The sequence below is a fragment of the Malaclemys terrapin genome, chromosome 3 (genome assembly GCF_027887155.1).
Source record: "Malaclemys terrapin pileata isolate rMalTer1 chromosome 3, rMalTer1.hap1, whole genome shotgun sequence".
Taxonomy (NCBI): Eukaryota; Metazoa; Chordata; order Testudines; family Emydidae; genus Malaclemys; species Malaclemys terrapin.
In genome coordinates, this window is record NC_071507.1 from 129487586 (window position 1) to 129506507 (window position 18922).

The 18922-nt window shown below is 39.6% G+C and overlaps 1 protein-coding gene across 3 annotated transcripts in view; it reads left to right on the forward strand.

Moving 5' to 3' along the window:
• Positions 1–18922, forward strand: part of HACE1 (HECT domain and ankyrin repeat containing E3 ubiquitin protein ligase 1) — a 140630-nt gene that overhangs the window by 69571 nt on the left and 52137 nt on the right. For all 3 annotated transcript variants that reach the window (XM_054023183.1, XM_054023181.1, XM_054023182.1), the window contains exons 19-22: positions 852–1048; positions 13398–13529; positions 16290–16388; positions 16663–16733. In XM_054023183.1, the coding sequence (XP_053879158.1) occupies positions 852–1048; positions 13398–13529; positions 16290–16388; positions 16663–16733 (499 nt within the window). The remainder of the gene's footprint in view (positions 1–851; positions 1049–13397; positions 13530–16289; positions 16389–16662; positions 16734–18922) is intronic.

Genomic DNA, 18922 nt, shown 5'->3' on the forward strand with positions numbered 1-18922 from the left:
GGAGCTGTTGATCTTCCCTCTTTCTCCATGGGTTCACAGTAGGGGGAAGATGTGGAAGGATCAGGTTAGCAGTGATGCTTGCAAAATGTATGCTGTAATTGGATGTGTATTTGGAGAAGGGGATAAACACAGGAAATTCTAAAACTTCTTTCTGTGCTCAGCTGAGCCTGTATAACAACTTTTGCTTTTTAGCCTCTTTACATTATAAAAGCAAATCTGGAAGTTGCTTTAGAGTTTCACAATTTAGTTTTTGTATTGAAAGTGATTTGTAACTGGACCACAGTTGTTGCTGAAAGAGTAGCAGGTTTCATAGGAAATGGGAGGGGAAAAAAAAAATCTAAAGAGCCAAGGAAATTAATTTATTCTGAGTATATAAAAGACCTCCATAACTACTTCCTTAGTATTTTTCTTCCAACTACAAACTGCTTTTTAGTGAAAAGAGACATTTTTTTAATATACTAAAGCAACTGGTTTTGTAAAACTTACGGGTTGTAAACACCTGTTGGACTGGTGTATTTTCGTGAGGCTGAAGGTGCATGGTTGAAAGCCTTGGGCTTCACAGTGAGGCTTGAGTCAGTGTCCCAGGAATGTACACTTGTTATAGCTTATTGGCTAAATGGTGTGTGACTTCGGTTCACCAGGAGAGTCTACATCAAAGGACATGTTTTACTTTCTATGGGTGTGTCCAAAATACAGAAGATATGGCGAGTTTAAATTCTGCTGTGTATCATGACTATAAATGTTTTTTCATCCCTGCATTATTCCAGTCACTCTCTAGAGGGCAATCTTCTACCATAGAACAAGCAGGCTAAGGCAAACTGAATATGTGGATTTTGATTTTATTTTCTCAGGTATTCCTGTAAATTATCAGGATGTGGCATCTATTGATCCAGAGTATGCAAAGAACTTGCAGTGGATTTTAGATAATGATATCAGTGATCTTGGGCTGGAACTGACCTTCTCTGTTGAGACTGATGTGTTTGGAGCAATGGAAGAAGTGCCTTTGAAACCAGGGGGTGCAAGTATTCTTGTTACACAAGACAACAAAGTGAGTGTTCAGGTTTATCCAGAAGTTACTGATGAGAACAATTGAACTGACTTATGAGTGAATAGAAGCATAAATTATGTACCTAAAGTAATCATACCTACAATATTAAAAAGTAGCTCGCAAAATGGTCCCTGTTTGTATGTGTCAATAAATTGGACCACTCTTCTGAAGAAAGTTCTTTAAACAGCTCTCGGAAATTGTCTGTTTCCTCTTTTGTTGGAGTTTTTATGAAGAAAAACAAGGTAGAAGTCAAATGAAGGATTTTTTTAGAAGTGACATCATGCCATATTGCACATGGTCAAGCTCTTGGCGGGGGGGTAGGAGTGTGGGGGAGAAGGGGGAATATTAACAAGGAACACCTGTGTTCCTTTCAAAAATACAGCTGTAGGTAATGTTGCTTAAGTATTGCAAAATTCACTGTTAAACATGGCCTGCTCACTAAACAGTGGAGTATTTAAGGTGTGTTGGGAAGAGAAGTGCAAAGCACCCAAAACTTCATTTGAAGTCAGTAGGAATTGTGCTGCTCACCTATCCAGACAGTTTGGTTTTACGTTATCATTGAACAAAACACGATGCGAATTCATTCACTAAACGGAAAGGAATTGGATTTTGAAATAAACTTATTAGGCCTTTCATCTTTCAACGATTCCAGGCTTATTTTGAGCCAAAAACAGTTTAACGATATAACATTTTGATCTATGTAAAGCAGAAGCTGACAGAATTATAACTGGGTTAAAATCTGTGTGCTAGTGCAGGTGGGCCTAATACTTAAACACAGTACTAAAGCAAAGTCTGTTTCTGTTCTGTGTGTTAAATATTTTGTAAACAACTTGCTGCTGCTTGTGCTACAGAAAAACTAAACCTAAATTAAATACGTACTGTATACCCTGTGGCTATAAACCCCTGAAAATTGAATGATATAGTGAAATGTAAAGAGAATTTCTTTGGAAAAGATATGAAGTAAAGTAGACTTCTAAAATTTAGTACTGTGATTTACGTTTCATGCACTGCTTACATGAAGAAAGTCATTAGTCTGTGGTGTATAATTACCATAACAAGAGTTAAAATAGTACCCTTTGCCCAGCCTCTTTTTAAAAATTTAGTTCTAAATTATGATATAACTTACCTTTTTTATTGAATTTTGTCCTTCATTCAATAGCTAAGTGTATTCTTCATCCTGTCTTTAATGTTCAGTATCTGGTAATATGCCTTCATGCTACTGACACTTCAGAAATATACCATTTGTTTTCTTCTTTAATCTTTCCATATGTATTAAATGGTTGTGTGGTGGTGGTTCTGTTACCAGTATAAGCACACTGTGTATGAATAGATTTTAAAGGAAAACTGTGCCCAGTTTATTCAATGTAGTGGTCTGAAAGTTTCCATAAGAAGCATTTCCAACCATGTATAAATTGTTTTTCGTATATATGAAAATAGTTTTAATCACAGTTTTATTTGTTGACATAAGTCTGGGAGTCCAGCATTGTAGAGTCATATAATCCTTTTCAGTGTTAAGCAAATGAGCATCAATATAGTTAGTGTTAAAACTTTAACACTTCGTAGAAGAGTCAAGCAACATTGTTCCAATCAATTTCTGTACTTCCTTTGCACTGGTTCTGATTTCAGCATACTATGTATATTATATGTATACATAAATTATATGTATTTATCTAGCTTTTTGTTGGTAAGATTCGGCTGTTATATTGGCAAATGACCACTTGGTGTCATCATTTATTTAAGTATCAGGGGGTAGCCGTGTTAGTCTGTATCTACAAAAACAACAAGGAGTCTGGTGGCACTTTAAAGACTAACAGATTGCATCGGATGCATCCGAAGAAGTGAGGTTTTTACTCACGAAAGCTTATGCCCAAATAAATCTGTTAGTCTTTAAGGTGCCACCAGACTCCTTGTTGTTTTTATCATTTATTTAAAATTTTCTTGTTTCTGGGACTTTGACAGTGAATCCTTAAGCATAATCTTCCTTTCTATCAGGACAGAAATGTCATTCAGATAACTAACATGCATATTATGAGACTGATTCTCCACTGTCTTGTACCATTCATAGTTGGTTTTCCACCCCCTTTGCACAGGTGTAAATGACTACACAATGCAAGTCAGTGGAGATTTGGACCCTTTATCAATATTATAAATGGATGGAGTCAGGGAACAAATACACTGTTGCTTGATTCCAATCTCTTTTAAATTCTTTTAGTATAATATATATTCTCTTAATATAATATATCCCACAATAATTTGTGGTTTCAATGTTGCCATTATAAAGTCTATCGTCAGTTTACAATGCTCTTTTCAATTTGACTGAAGTTGGAAATTTGCGAACATGTCATCCCTAATCTAATATTTAAATTCTTCTGTTTGACTTACCCTACAAGAATTTTACATATTTTAGTTTGATAGTTATATTTGCTTTATAAATAATCTCCTACTACCTCAACTACATGCTCAACCCTGACATGAAGAGATCACCTCTAGAGGTGATATCTCTATTCCCTTCTTGTCCTTAGCACCTTTTGATGTTGCTAATTGTTATGGTGACTTTTGAAATATAGATGTTAGTCCCTTAGGAATGTGGAGATTATCAAACTATTTAATGACACAGTCATACAAACAGCAGTTAGAGGGCAGTGACTTTTTTGCTTTCTACTGATATGGGCTAGATTCAGTCTAATGCAGGGGTGGGCAAGCTTTTTGGCCCGAGGGCCACATCTGGATATGGAAATTGTATGGCGGGCCATGAATGCTCACGAAATTGGGGGTTGGAGTGCGGGAGGGGATGAGGGCTCTGGGGGTACGGCTGGGGATGAGGGGTTGGGGGTGCAGAAGGGTGCTTTGGGCTGGGACCGAGGGGTTCAGAGGGCGGGAGGGGGATCAGGGCTGGGGCAGCCGGTTGGGGTGCAGGAGGGGGTCAGGGGTGCAGGTTCTGGGCAGCGCTTACCGCAGGCAGCTCCCACAGGCAGCGGCATGTTTCACCCTCCAGCACCTACGTGGTGGCATGGCCAGGCAGCTCTGCATGCTGCCCTGTCCAGTCACCACCCCTGTAGCTCCCATTGGTGGTGGTTTCCGTCCAATGGGAGCTGTGGGGGTGGCACTTGGGGTGGGGGCAGCGTGCGGAACCCCTTGGCTGCCCCTCCGCATAGGAGCTGGAGGGGGGACGTGCCACTGCTTCCGGGAGCCATGTGGAGCAGGGCAAGCCCCCGACCCCACTCCCTGGCAGGAGCTTGAGGACCAGATTAAAACGTCTGGGGGGCCGGATGTGGCCCTCGGGCCTAGTTTGCCCACCCCTGGTCTAATGATTGAAAAGTCAAGGACTCTGTATCCTATGTCAGTTCTTGGACATACCTATTCAGTAAATATTTTCTTAATGACCTGAATTTGTATTGTATAACTTAATGGCCCTGGCAGATTTGAAAAATGCCTTTTTTTAAAAAGGATCCAAAATATGTAATAATTTTATACTGCAGTCTTTCTTCTCCAATAAGTTTAGAATATTTTTCTGTAGTCTACAGTGTAATTGTTTTTGTAATTTAAGAATAAAAAATTGCCCTTTATTAAAACTTGTACTAACATCTGTAGGAGGAGGGAAATTCAGTCTCTGAAGTGGTTCATTATTGTGTGTCCAGTAGAGGGGTGCCTGTTGAAAAGTAATATCATCCTAACCAATTCAGAAGGTCATGGAGCACAAAGGGTAAAAATGATGCTAATCCAGTCCAGTAGAAGAGGGATGTCAATTGAGAATGACACATACTTATTTAAAACAAACATTTAGTTCAGCAGATAAAAACTGAAGAAATTTGTATGGATGGTGTTGAAAGTAGGATACACAATTTCAATAAAATAGTCTATAGGTTGCTATCCAACAATGACAACTCACAGGGTCATGTGCTCTCATGTGGCTTCATAATATGATCTGTGAGGAACAAGATCATGAACAAATGTCACACAGGAATGTGCATGCTCGCACTGAAGTCTCAGCATAATGCGTGGCCCTTTTTTCAATCACTTTTTCACACCTGGCTTCCTCAAAGTGTTAACTTTTATTGATAGTTGCTCTATATTCTGTCCTTGGCTATGTCTTCAAATGTATTATTCTTTATGCTGCATGAGGTGAGTTTCTACTTATGGGTGTCTCTTTAAAGTGTTTTGTTGACCACCCATACTATGCTTTCAAGAACGGCAGCTCATAGAAAACTTTGTTTTCTGGAGTATGTTGTTGCCCACTCTGATAACATGATCTGTCAATCTAAGCTGAGCTTTGATCATTTACTTGGCCTCAGCTGGCCTCAATTACTGTTTTTGTTCTTTCAAGGATATTAATGTTTGAGACTTTGTCTTGCCAATCGACTTTCAGAATAGAGTGGAGGCAGCATGTGTGACATTTTTCAAGTTGCTTAATGTGTCTGTGGTAAATTGTCGATGTTTCACACCTGTCTAAAAGGGATGCTATTACTGCTGCATTGGGTATTATCAGTTTTGTTAAGTATTGGATGGTGTGCTGGTTGAGTATCCTATGGCAAAGTCTTCTGAAGGCCTGGCTTACCTTTTATATTCGACTTGATCGTTCATGATCCAGCGAACCATCTGTTAAGGTAGTACTGCCCAGGTATGTAAAGCTATTGACAGTCTTTGGCTTAAACAATCAGTGGTGATATTTTGGCTGGTGGTTGGCTGGAAGAAGACTTGTTTGTTTTTTTCCAGGCTGATGGTGAGTTGAAACTGTTTAGTTGCCTCAGAGAATCTGTCCAGGATAAGTTTTCACTACGGCTAAGTAGTGCACAGTCATCCACAAAAAGGTCTTCACATATGAATTCCTCAAGAATTTTTGTAGTTGCAGTAAGCCTTTGGAAATTGAAGAGTTTTCCATCAGTTCTGTACCTTACGTAGATGCCCTTTGGAAGGCTGGACTTTGCGTAATTCAGAACAGCTGCAAAGAGACCAAAAAGGGCCAGTGCCAGCACACAGGCTTGCTTCACTCCTCCATTATATATGGGAAATTGTTTAAAAGGTCACTATCTGAGAGGACTTGACTAGTCACGTCTTTGTGAAATTGATATATGATGTTGGCAGATTTGGTGGAGCAGCCAAACTTTTCTAGAATTTTCCAGAGGCCATTTCTGCTCACTGTGAAGACAGTGTACAGTTCTGTGTTTTTGTTCAGTATTATTTTTTCCTGAAACTGTCTCTCAACAAAAACCATGTCTGTGGTGCCCTGACCTGAACTAAATCAACAGTGGCTTTCTGGTAGAAACATATCCGATACTGTTTTGACAAACTGAGCAAAATATGGGTGGTGAGAATTTTGCTACTAACAGCAGGAAAATACCCCAGTAGTTACCACAGTCAGAGTTGATGCCTTTATTTTTGTATAGTGTAACTGATTGCATCTTTGAAGCCCTGAGGAAATTGCTTGGCTTCCCATCTTTGATTTCATGTAGATAATTGACAGCATTTAGGCCTGAAAGTTTGACAAACTTCATTTGTTTGATAGCTCTTTGCACTTCCTCAACGGTAGGTGGGTGGGCGATTTCTTCATATATGGGGTCAATTCCTCTAGCACCTTTGGGTTGATAGTAAAGTGTGATTCAGTGGCTCAGTGAAGTGTTGTACTCGTCTTTCAGAGATGCCTCACTTGTCCTTGATTAAGGTAGATCCACCTGAATTCTTTAGTGGAGCTGGTCCAGATTTTGATGGGCATAAATAGCTTTCAGGAAATCCTAAAACAAAGTTATGCTAGTATTGACATAATGCAGTGTTTCTTCTGCTTTCTTTTCCCACCAGTTTTCCTGTAGGAACGAATGCAGTCTTTAAACCTTGGCTTGCGGTACTTGAATTTCTTTCTTTAATGTTGGTTTTTGTCATTTTGCCAAGACATACACATTCTTTTGCTTGAGGATTTTTTCATTGAACCAATCCTGGTGCCATCTTTGATTTATGGCTAGAATATCTTCTGAGCCTTGAAGAATGGCCGATTTGAATATATTCCACTTTTACAGTACATTATTGGTTGATGATGTAATGTTATCAAACTTTCTCCTAAGTCTTCCCTTAGTTTTCCTTGAAGAAATGGATGTCTCTGCTTTGCTATGTTCAATTTTAGATTTAATATCTTCAGCCGAGGGGCAGCAGCATGTAATTTAAAAATGACTCTGATCATTGTGTGGTGAGTCCAGCTGTTCACCCCTTGCATTGCTCTGGTGATATCAATGTCCCTTTGCTGTATAATGACAGTCATTCAGGTGCCAGTGCTTTGATCTCAAATGCATCAAGAGGTTGTATATTTGTCTGCTTGCTTAAATACTGTGTTGGTAATAGAGCTCATGCTCAGCACACTTGCTGAAGTAGGAGACTATTGCTGTTCATTTTTCCAACTCCATTGGTCTTTATTACACTGTTCCAAGCCTCGCTGTCTTTTCCTACTCTGGTATTAGTCTCCCATGGATAAATCTTTCAGTGACTTCAGAAAGCTGTTTCTAATGGCAAAATAAATGCCATAAATCCTTTCTTCCTCTGCTGTTTTCTCTTTCCAAAAGATGATTAGCCACCTCCTAGTTCAGCGAGCCCCAAACTTTTGACAGTCGTGTGCCCCCCCCCATCTGCATCCCCCCACCTACCTGGAGCTGGGAACGGGGACATGGCTCGGGGGTAGGGAGGGGGGAGACACAGACAGGGTAAGGGCGCCAAGGGACTGGGGCTGGGAGCGGTGCTGAGGCTGGGGACGGAAGCAGAGCTGCAACTGGGCTGTAATGGGGGCCAGCAGCTGGCCCATGGCCAGGTGCTGCTCCGCTCCCAGCCTTACCCCTAGCCTTCGCCCCGGACCAGGAACGGAGCTGTGGCCAGTGGGCGAGGCTGGGGGCTGGTGGGGGGGACCAGGAGCAGAGCCATGCCGAGGCTGGCAATTGGGCCAAGGCACAGGGCCAGGAGCCAGGGACCTGGCTGGGGGCTGGGTGGCGCTCCCTCCCTGCAGCTATGGGGGCTGGTCTGGGCCCTGTTGTGCCCCCTCTGGATGTTCCTCGATGCCCCCCTACAGGGGCACACCCCACACTTTGGAGATCTCTGTCGTAGTTCCTTTCTGGAGCCTTCTTCTGCAAGTCATCTTTTGCTGAGGGCAGCCATATTGATGCTCCATCTTGCAAGTTCCCTTGCAATTAATAATGTACACCTTTCAGGTCTTGATGTGTTGTTATCCATTAGAGTCCGTATGTTCCATATCCCCATGGTGAGAGCTCGTTTTGCTTACAGAATGATCACATGTGTGGATGATCCACCAGATGTGGTAAACTGTCCAGATTAGAGTTGGGCAGGCAATATTATGACACTTTTGCTGGCCTCTTCCTCTATGGGGGTGAGCAGTGCTGTCTTAAAAGGGGCTATTCAGTCACCTAGGATGTTGCCTAACGTTCTTGGTGCCAAGGATGAAGGTTTGTGACTGACTTCCAGTATTCACCTACACCTGACACTTCACCACTTGGCGTTGCTGGAGGACTTCCTTTCTATGATGCGTGAAAGGCAATCTTGGTCTCTTGGCTGCTGAAGTCAAAGACCAGTGGCTTGAAGGGTCATAAAGACTGGGAACTTCATTAGCTACATTGGATAGCCACTGATGTCTTTGTCAAGCGATACATATATCATGGAATGTTCCTGCAGTACCTTTCCTTCTGTTGAACCAAAAGGACTCCTTTGCCCTGTCCACTAAAGCAGATTTAGTATAGATTCATAGAGTCTAAGTCCAGAAGGGATCATTGTGATCATGTAGTCTGACCTCCTGTATAACACAGGCTGTAGAACTAGAGCATATGGTTTTGATTTAAAAATTTTCAGTGATGGACAAGACACCACGACCTTGGTAAGTTTCTCCAATGGTTAATTACTCTCATTGTACTTTACATCTTACTTTCAGTCTGAATTTGTCTAGCTTCACTTCCAGCCATTGGATCATGGTATACCTTTCACTGTTAGATTGAAGAGCCTATTATTAAATATGTTCCCCATGTAGGTACTTACAGATTGTAATCAAGTCACCACTTAAACTTCTCTTTGTTAAGCTAAATAGACTCAAGGAGCTCAGTCGCTATGAAGAAGGGTTTCTGATCCTTCAGAGATTCTTGTGGCTCTTCTCTGAAGCCTCTCCAATTTATCAACCTATTTGAATTGTGGATACCAGAACTGGACATGGTATTCCAGCCGCTGAGGTGAAATAACCTCTCTGCTCCTACTTGAGATTCCCCTTTGTTATGCATCCAAGGACTACATTAGCCCTTTTGGTCACAGCGGCACACTGGGAGCTCATGTTCAGCTAATTATCCACCACAACCCTCAAATCCTTTTCAGTGTCTTCCCAGGAGAGAGTCTTCCATTATGTAAGTAAATGTTTACATTTAGCCCTATTAAAGTGCATCTTGTTTGCTTGTGGCCAGTTTACTAAGCGACATAGATTGATCTGTATCAGTAACCCGTCCTCTTCGTTATTTACCACTCCCCAATTTTTGTGTCATCTGCAAACTATCAGTGATTTTGTTTTATTCCATGTCGTTTTATAAGAACGTTATAGTAAGGGTCAAGAACTGATCCCTGCGGTACCCCACTAAAAACACACCCATTTGATTATTTCCTGTGTACAGATACATTTTGAGACCTATCAGTTAGCCAGCTTTTAATTCATTTAACGAGTGACAGGTACATTTTATATATTTCTAGTTTTTTATCAAAATGTCATGTTGGGACTAAGTCAAAGTATACTACATAAACACTATTGCCTTAATCAAGCAAACTTTTGTAATCTCATAAGAAAAAGATAGCCAGTTAGTTTGATAGACTCTGTTTTCCATAACCCATGTTGATTGATGTTAGTTATGTTACCCTTCTTTAATTCTTTCCCATATCAAGTGTTCCCCTATCGTGCCCAGGGTCAATGTCAGATGGACAGGCCTATAATTACCTGGGTCATCCTGTTTCTTTTTAAATATTGCCACATAATGAGCTTTCTTCCAGTCTACTGGAACTTCCCTGGTATGTTAACTTACTGAAAATCATCATTACCAATCCAATGAGCTCTTCAGCCAGCTTTTAAGACCCTTGGATGCAGGTTGTCTGGAACTGCTGATTTAAAAATGCCTAACTTCAGTAGCTGCTGTTTAACATCCTCCTTATATACAAATGATTTTTTTATAGCCGCCTTTGCTTCCTTGTTAAATCAGTTTTGTGCTTTTGTTTTTTAAAATCATTATGGCCTTCTTCCTCGACAGTGGGATTGTGGCTTTTTGGGCATCTAGAAAAGTGTTCTTAACCCATTCCCAGTCCCATGCATGTTGGAAATAAGTATTTCCAGAGGTGTCTCTCTCTCCATGGGTTCCCGCAACCTGTTTTAGCCTGCCCTTCAGTGGTGTCCTTGGAAGAGACTGGAATCTTGGTTTAAGATGTACTTAAGTAACCCTTCTCCTCTTGCAAGCACTTCACAAACATTTAACTAATCATTCATCTCACTCTTATGTTACTAGTACTTTTACACTGAAAAGAGAATTTCTTCCAATTTTGAAGAGACTACCAGTTCCTGTTAGAATAAAGTATAAGGGATTTCTTTGAAATTGGGCAGCCTTTCAAAATAGGGATATTTTTTTTAAATGTTGCAAAGAGTCCCGTGGCACCTTATAGACTAACAGACATATTGGAGCATGAGCTTTCGTGGGTAAATACCCACTTCGTCAGAAATCATGCATCTGACGAAGTGGGTATTCACCCACGGAAGCTCATGCTCCAATACGTCTGTTAGTCTATAAGGTGCCACAGGACTCTTTGCTGCTTTAACAGATCCAGACTAACACGGCTACCCCTCTGATACTTTTTAAATGTTGTCACTTTAGACTTACAATAGAATCTCAGAGTTACGAAAACCTCCGGAATGGAGATTGTTTGTAACTCTGAACAAAACATTATGGTTGTTCTTTCAAAAGTTTACAACTGACCATTAACTTAATTCACCTTTGAAACTTTACTGTGCAGGAAAAAAAAAGCTGCTTTTAACCATGTTAATTGAAATGAAACAAGCACAAAAACAGTTTCCTTACCTTGTCAAATCTTTTTTACACTTTCCCTTTATTTTTTAGTAGTTTGCGTTTAATACAGTACAGTACTGTATTGCTTTTTTTCTCTGCTGCCTGATTGCGTACTTCCGGTTCCAAATGAGGTGTGTGGTTGACCGGTCAGTTCGTAACTCTGGTGTTTATAAACCTGAGGTATCTCCATTGTATAGATGGGGAATTGGAGGCAGAGAGGTTAATTGATTCTCCAAGAACCAGATAATTAGATGCTGTGGTGATGGGTATGGTATAAAAACTTAAGTAGAAACTGTGTCCAAACTTCTTGTTTTGGAACAAGACAGTGTTTCAGATCTGGCTGAGTTCCCCCTGTTGGACTTTCACTAGACAGCTGTGAGGGGATTCAAATGCTGAATCCTCTGTGCCCTTCACTTGCTGGGACTGGGCAGAGCTTAGGCACCGTTCGTGGCTTTGGGCCTCTAAGCACACACACGAGAGGCACACTTTGTGTCTGATGCCCCTCATGGGAGTGGGGACTCCATTGTCCCATTGCCTAAGCCCTGAAACTAGTGCAGTCTCCCCCAAACATCCCCTGCAGCTCTTGAACAGTCCCCACAATCCTACCAAAGGTGTGAGCCTTCTGGTTTACAGTTAACCTCTTGAGAGGTTTGAGAGCCAACAGACTTTGTACAGGATCCAGAAACACCATTGTTCTCCACTTAGCACAAGAAATATACAGATGTGTACAAAATAAACACACCTATATGAATTTCCCTGTCTTGGGTTCTTCGCCATTTTGAGAGTTCTTTGTGCTTGGGCAGAGTCCCCTGGGGTGCCCAGGATCCTTTCTCTGCAGCTCATGACTTTCTTCAGAAACGTGGAATCTTTCCAGCTCAGCTTGCTTTCTCTGACCTTGGTTGGTGTCACAGTTCAAACAGACCTCTGCTACAAAAGCATACTTGTCTCTTCTACGCCTGCCCCAAGCTTTCTGTCCCTCTAAAAGGCTTCTCCCCGTGAGTCCTTTTTAAATCCTCCTCTATCACCTCTCTCTTCTGTTTGGGGAATTTTCCAGTCTCTCAACTTTTCCATCCTTTCAGACAAGTTGGAGGAAGCAGCATCTTCCAGCTCCAGTCAGCCTCCTTAGCAAAGCGATTTTTTCAGTCCAGCACACGTTAAGGTTAATGACTTTCCATTGTCCCTAGTCTGGTAGGTATGTGCTACAGTCCATGTTAGCACATGATGAATTCCACGTCCACATAGAATTCCCTGATTAAATTTTTATAACAACTTTATAACATCCAAGCTTAATTTATAAACTGTACATAGATTCCCCAAACCATCACAGACATTAACTCAGTTAATCTATTTGGCAGGTAAATCTGGAAATACATTTTTTTTTCATAATTAGAAATCATGTATCACTTGGAGCCAAAGTTGATTTTAACTTAGTTTTGAGAAGTCTTGGCATAAGTTTAGATTCCCAAGTAGAAAGATGTCTACATTGAGTAAAAAGAATGTGTTGAAGATTTATATAGTGTGCATCAAGATGAGCTGGAATAGACTGGCAAGCTGTGCACGAGCACAAGGTGCTGTGTTCATGGTCCAGGCAGTGTAAAGCTGGAAGAGATTGTCTTTCTGCCCCCGTTTGAAAGTCCCTTTTCCTTTTTGACTGCTCCATAGTAGTAAGTTTGAATAATAAAAAGGGCCTTGTTTCATTTAGTGTGTATCTTGGAAGGTGGAGAATGAGAGGTTCCCACTTGCAGATTGCTTAAAATGTGTAGGAGTTCTTGTGGTGTCCAACTGAATATTTTCATACTGTAGGTCTTTTGTTGTTCTCCTGTTTAGTTAAAAAAACAAGAAAAGGAAATTCCATCCAGACTGATGTTTGAGGCTGTATTGTTCATTCAGTCAGAAAATGACAATGTAAAATTCCATTAACATTCTTGGTCTAGATCCAAGCCCCGGCTGGGACTGTGCTGCACTGTCATTCCAGAAGTAGTCTCCAAAAACATGCCCCACAAGATATGGCTGTGCTACATACATTTGTATGGGCAAAAAGGAAATAGAAGGGTGCTTGCTCAAACTTTGTAGGTGTCTTTTTTGGGGCCTTTTGAAAATGTGGCCATGTGTGCTGCAGTTGCTAGCCTCAGTTAGGTGAGTGAAGAATCCATTCAAAGCCGCAGCTAGAATTTACTTTGAATTATAATCTTAATGTAGGCGGGACTGTGTACGTGCATATGTATGTTTATATATTTTTACCATAAAATATCTCATTTTAATGTTCTCAATATCTTTCATTGCAGGCTGAGTATGTCCAGCTTGTTACTGAACTTCGAATGACAAGAGCCATTCAGCCTCAGATAAATGCTTTTTTGCAAGGATTTCATATGTTCATACCACCTTCTCTTATACAGCTTTTTGATGAATATGAACTGGTAAGTAGCAGTGCCTATATTTGTAACTGACAGCATTCAGCACTTCATTACTTCTACTTCGTTACATTAGCAAAGCTCAGTGTTTTGAAAGATAATTTGATATTCACGCTTTGGTTTTCACTTCTATAGACCTGCTCTGAAACTTCTGTACTTGTTCACTCTGATTACCTTAGGTGAGCATTTCCTGAAAGATGGTAGTATTGATCACTCATTACAAGAGTAAAGTCTTGCTTTGTAATACCCAAGATAGAAAGTGAATGTCTTGTGGTGTCCATAAATCCCTTCAGTAAACATCGGGAAACGTTCCTATTGCCTAGTTTATTTATCTTCACCCACTTCCTACTTTCTGAATCAAATTTACTTTCCTAAAAAATCTTTGTGTAGTTGCTCCATTTTTCATTTCTGACTACATATATATTTAATACATTGGAGAAAGTGACCACCAGTCAGGGCCTTTTCTGCCTGTTTTCCATGATATTCCACAGTTGTTTCCCTATCTGTTTGGTTGTTTCTCCTCTTTCCTTCTTCCTAAGCCACAAAGTCACTTGGTGTAAAATTTTCACAATGATTTAGGAGCCGAAGTCTCACTGAATGTAAAAATATAGATTATACTGTAAGCATTAAATCTTATTTAATGGAAAAAATCTTTAATTTTACAACTTAAGATTGGAAATTCTACTTATACCTGAGTATTGTAGTTAAACTAAACACCCAAATCTTTTATTAAAACCAGAAAATTCAGAGCAGAAATTCCACAAAATTCCTTCTTATGCAGCCTTGCCCCATTTATTTTATTTTGAAGGGTAAATTAGAGTTCCAGCCTCCATCAGGTACATGTGCTGATGTTACAAATTTATAAAACGCCCTCATGTTTTTCTCCTGCAAAGTATATGTGTATTTGTGCACACATTTGGGGTGTCATTGGAGGGGGAACAGAGAAGCCACTGAAAATTAATTTCCTTCCCTTGTTCTCAAAGAAATACAGACTTTAATTTCTTCAGCATTTTGTCCTTGTGTCTTGCTGGTAACCTAAGATCCTGGTGTACATAGATGGTGCACATGTGCACACACATGCAAGCTCAAATACAATTCCAAGTTGTCATGTTGGGGACACTGGTTCATTAGACACACTATCTGAAGGAGTTGAAATATTGCCCTGTGATTCCTTATATATGCTATTTTTGGTAGAATGTTGAAATTACCCTCCCCTCCCCCGCCCCCCATATTGTAGATTATGCTATACTGCCAGTCCACTGAGTTCTAATTAGAGGCCTTCACAAAAGTTAAGCATTTTTTTTTCTTCTGTCCCCTCTCAGGGATGCTTTTTTGATCATTAAGTATATCCTCCCCTCACTCCTGTTCTGTCACTGTCACCTTGATTAAGGTGGTGGGGTCAGTCTAGAACCCGATCTTCCATCCTCCCATCAGCAAAGTGTGTCAGACAAGTGTTAAGAACACTGTGCCTCTTTTGCTCCCTGTCCTTCTCTTCTCCACAATGCATTCAGCTCCTGCTGGGCAAGGAACAAAACACAGCTTTAAGCTCCTTCTGAATAGTAGTTTGTGGTACAACCACTAACCTGTGCTTCTATAAATTAAAAACTGACATTGATATTTTAATATAGCATTTAAAATATTTAAATAATGTTTTATTATTATTAAAAAGGAAAACCTGTCATTTCAGATTATCACTTACAGGCTTAAAATTTCTTAACCTGTAAAAAAGCTGATTCAGACCTTTCAAAATGAAATTAACAACTTAGTCTTCCAGTTATGCAAGTGTTTTGTTTTTAATATTCAAGTATGCTTTCTAAGAGGATTTTTTTCCTGTATCAGAAGTCTGTGCAACAATAAAACACAAAGGATTTCTCATTCTGATATAAGGGATTTAATGTATTTTATATTAAGGTTGAATATGTAGTTGTGTAGTATAGTGTAGACAAACTTGGCAGCTCTCATACACTTAACTATTCCACTTAGAATCTGTTTTATTAAAAGGGGTTCTGGTGGTTATGGGACAACGCGTTTACCTACTTTGACACTGTATCTTTGTTTATATCTATAGTTTATATCTAAAATATTAAGTTGTCTTAGTCTGGAAGTAATGAATTAGTAGGGTGCCCCTTCTCATTGTCTCAGCGTAGGTTGATCCTCCAACTCAATGGATTTTTGGCTTCACTCTACTGAGAACAGCCTGTTTAGAAAGATGCCAGTCTTCCTTCTGTCTCACAGAGATTTGGATTATCTCTGACGAAAAGGATGAAAGTTGCTTCTCCCTTGCCAGGAGAGGAAGCCAAGGAAAAACTACCTCTAGCTGTGGCACTAGACTTTCCCAGTCAAGGAGAGAGGTTTTTCAGCCAATTCATTTCTGTGCATTGGAGGGCTGGTAGTCTGCAAAGATCCACCTTGCCTGCAGGATGGGTGGATAGGTTGGTTCTAGTGGAACTCCAGTACCAGGACTGTACTAGCTCCCTTGCTTACACTGCACTTGCTTATAATAAAATTTCTACTTCTGATGACTTGCAGGTGGAATTAAATAATATACAAAGGTTTGCCTGTCTTTTTTAAAATGTAGGAGACTCAAGGATCTTGTATTATAAGCTTTGATATCTTATTTATTATTAGGAATAAAGTATTGAAAGGAAATTGGAACAGAAAAGGCGTTTTGGTTTCATTCAGGATTATTCTTTAATTAAAGCAACTGCACTCTTCAAAATTAATTGTTTGTAGAGAAGACTAATCAAGATTTTTTTCCCCCTGAAGGAGCTGTTGCTGTCTGGTATGCCAGAAATTGATGTGAGTGATTGGATAAAAAATACAGAATACACAAGTGGCTATGAAAGAGAAGACCCTGTTATTCAGGTAAAGTCCCAGCTGAATGGATGGAGGATATTGTATTTTAATCTTCAAAGTTTTTGCTACTTTTGGATGAAAACTTACATTAACCAAAGTATTCCTATAAATCACTTAAGATGGGAATGTCTCATAATAAAATGAGGTATGAATCTGACTCGGAGCTAATTTCCATAATTTAAACCATAAATTTTTAAATGTGCCCTTATTTGTTTATATCTTTTTTCAAATTTTAAAAAAGAGAGTTTTCATTTTCCATTAAACAAACTTATTTTTCGTTTAGTGGTTCTGGGATGTTGTAGAAGAACTAACTCAGGAAGAGCGAGTGTTACTATTACAATTTGTTACTGGCAGGTGAGAAATATTTCTGTTTATATTGCATATATTACAAATACTCTAGAGTCAACTGCACTGCAAATGGAAAGACACATTTCATGACCAAGAACTGTTTGTTTACTTAACTGGGCAACCTGAATACTCACTTAGGAGTCTGTTTGTTGATACATAAACAGTTTTACTGTTTGTTACCACCAAAATGGCTAATTAGTATTTGTCAACACTTACTGTAATTTTGGTAGTCACTTAGTTTTATTTCATCACTTATTCCTGTGCATTATACCTCTTGTGTGGTTAACTTGCTATCTTAGCTATCATAGATATTAACTTTTGCCCATTGTTGTGGTATCTGAGAGTTTTACAAATATGTACGTAAATCCATATCTGAACGGGCAGTTGTCATACTGCTCTACTATAGAACACTCTTGAGTGTCCAAACTCCTCTTTCTTTCCAAGTTGGTTCTATTATTGGCAGTTAAAATAAACAATGCAATGTAAAGTTTCACTCCAAACTAGGCTGTTCCAAGAGTTTTCCCCCAGGATGACTCTGTCCCAAATACTAGTTCCTTTTGTCATGAGTCACTTGTGCCTCCCTTTTAATGGAGAAGTTATATTCAAGCAGGGGTTAAGGAGCTCCACTTGGCATAGGGAGTACATGAGTCAGTGAATGTCACAATTTCCGTGCAAGGTTCAAATACCTGGTTGCAGGGTAGGTCAACAGAAGATCCTGTTTATACCACTTAAATGGTCAGTGTGTAGGTCTAATTTTTCTCTTGCCCTTCTTTCTAGGAGGCAGGTAGAATTTAAGACAGGAAAAATTACTTCTGTCTTCTCTCCCACATCTTTGAAATGGTGGAGTAGTGGATTTTTCTTTTTCCTGTTAATTTTGTGGGCAGGCAATAAAAAGAGGGTATTGCATTTTTCCCTGGAGGGAGCCAAGTTTGTGGTCATCCTTTGGTCTTGTGGCAAAGAGTTCCACAGCTATAGGTGGCCACCAAAAATGTCTCCAACCCCCATTAGTCTCATTGTATCTATTAAGAGCTTCACTATCTCAAAGGATCATGGTCAGTTTAGGGGTTATTAGTGAGAGTGTTGATCTGTTCTTCCATCCCCTGCAGAACTGACTCCTGCAGTACTGCCTGCATTACTTCCAGGTCTCAGTTTCTAGTGTTCCTAAATTAGTGAAATCTGTTTTTTTCATTAGTCCAGTTTTGCTATTCCTAAATCCAGAATGGTACTTTGAAAAGCACTGGTTTGGGATATGTGCTCTAAGTGGAATCCATTGTGTTTATAGCCTTGTTAATGAACTAGGGGGATTCTGACACGTGTCCCCTGAAATTGACTAATACCAGCCTTGTTAGAACAGTGTTTGTTTTGTTTAGAGATCACATACTGCTATGATGTTAGAGCTTTTTTTAACAGTAATTAAATTTATATTGTTGTTGATGCCTTTAAAGCTTAGGACTGGAACTTGGCAGAAATGGCTCAGATTACTATTACTTTTCTGCTATGATGTATCTGCTTATGGTCTGAGGTTTCGGCTAAGCACGGCTGGTGATGGAAACCTATTGTTTCTTCAGTGAGCAAGAAATCTTGGCCTTTTGAGCATTATAGATAGGCTTGGAAGCATCAGCTTTTTATTGGTAAATGTCGGTAAACGTCAGGTTTCAGAGTAGCAGCCGTGTTAGTCTGTATCCGCAAAAAGAAGAACAGGAGTACTTGCGGCACCTTAGAGACTAACAAATTTATTAGAGCATAAGCTTTTGTGGACTAGCATCCGAAGAAGTGGGCTGTAGTCCACGAAAGCTTATGCTCTAATAAATTTGTTAGTCTCTAAGGTGCCACAAGTACTCCTGTTCTTCTTTTTGCGGTAAACGTCAGTTTCACTATACATGCACAAACCAAAGAAAAAATATTTCCATTAATAATAATTGAATTTTAGATAGGGAAAGTAAGAAAAATTATGCTTGATAACTTAATAGTTTGATTTAAGGATATTTACTTTGTGTATTTTGACATGTGGTGTTTGTTTTAATGGTTATAAAGCTTTAACTTTTTTTAATCTCAACGTCTATCATTAAATAATTGTCTGACCTGCCCATTGTTTGTTCCCTCATAATCTTGCACCACTGTGAAAATTTAAATCAACATTTGAAAAAAATGCTTAAAAATAAACCAATATTATCCACTGAAATTTATTAAAAAAT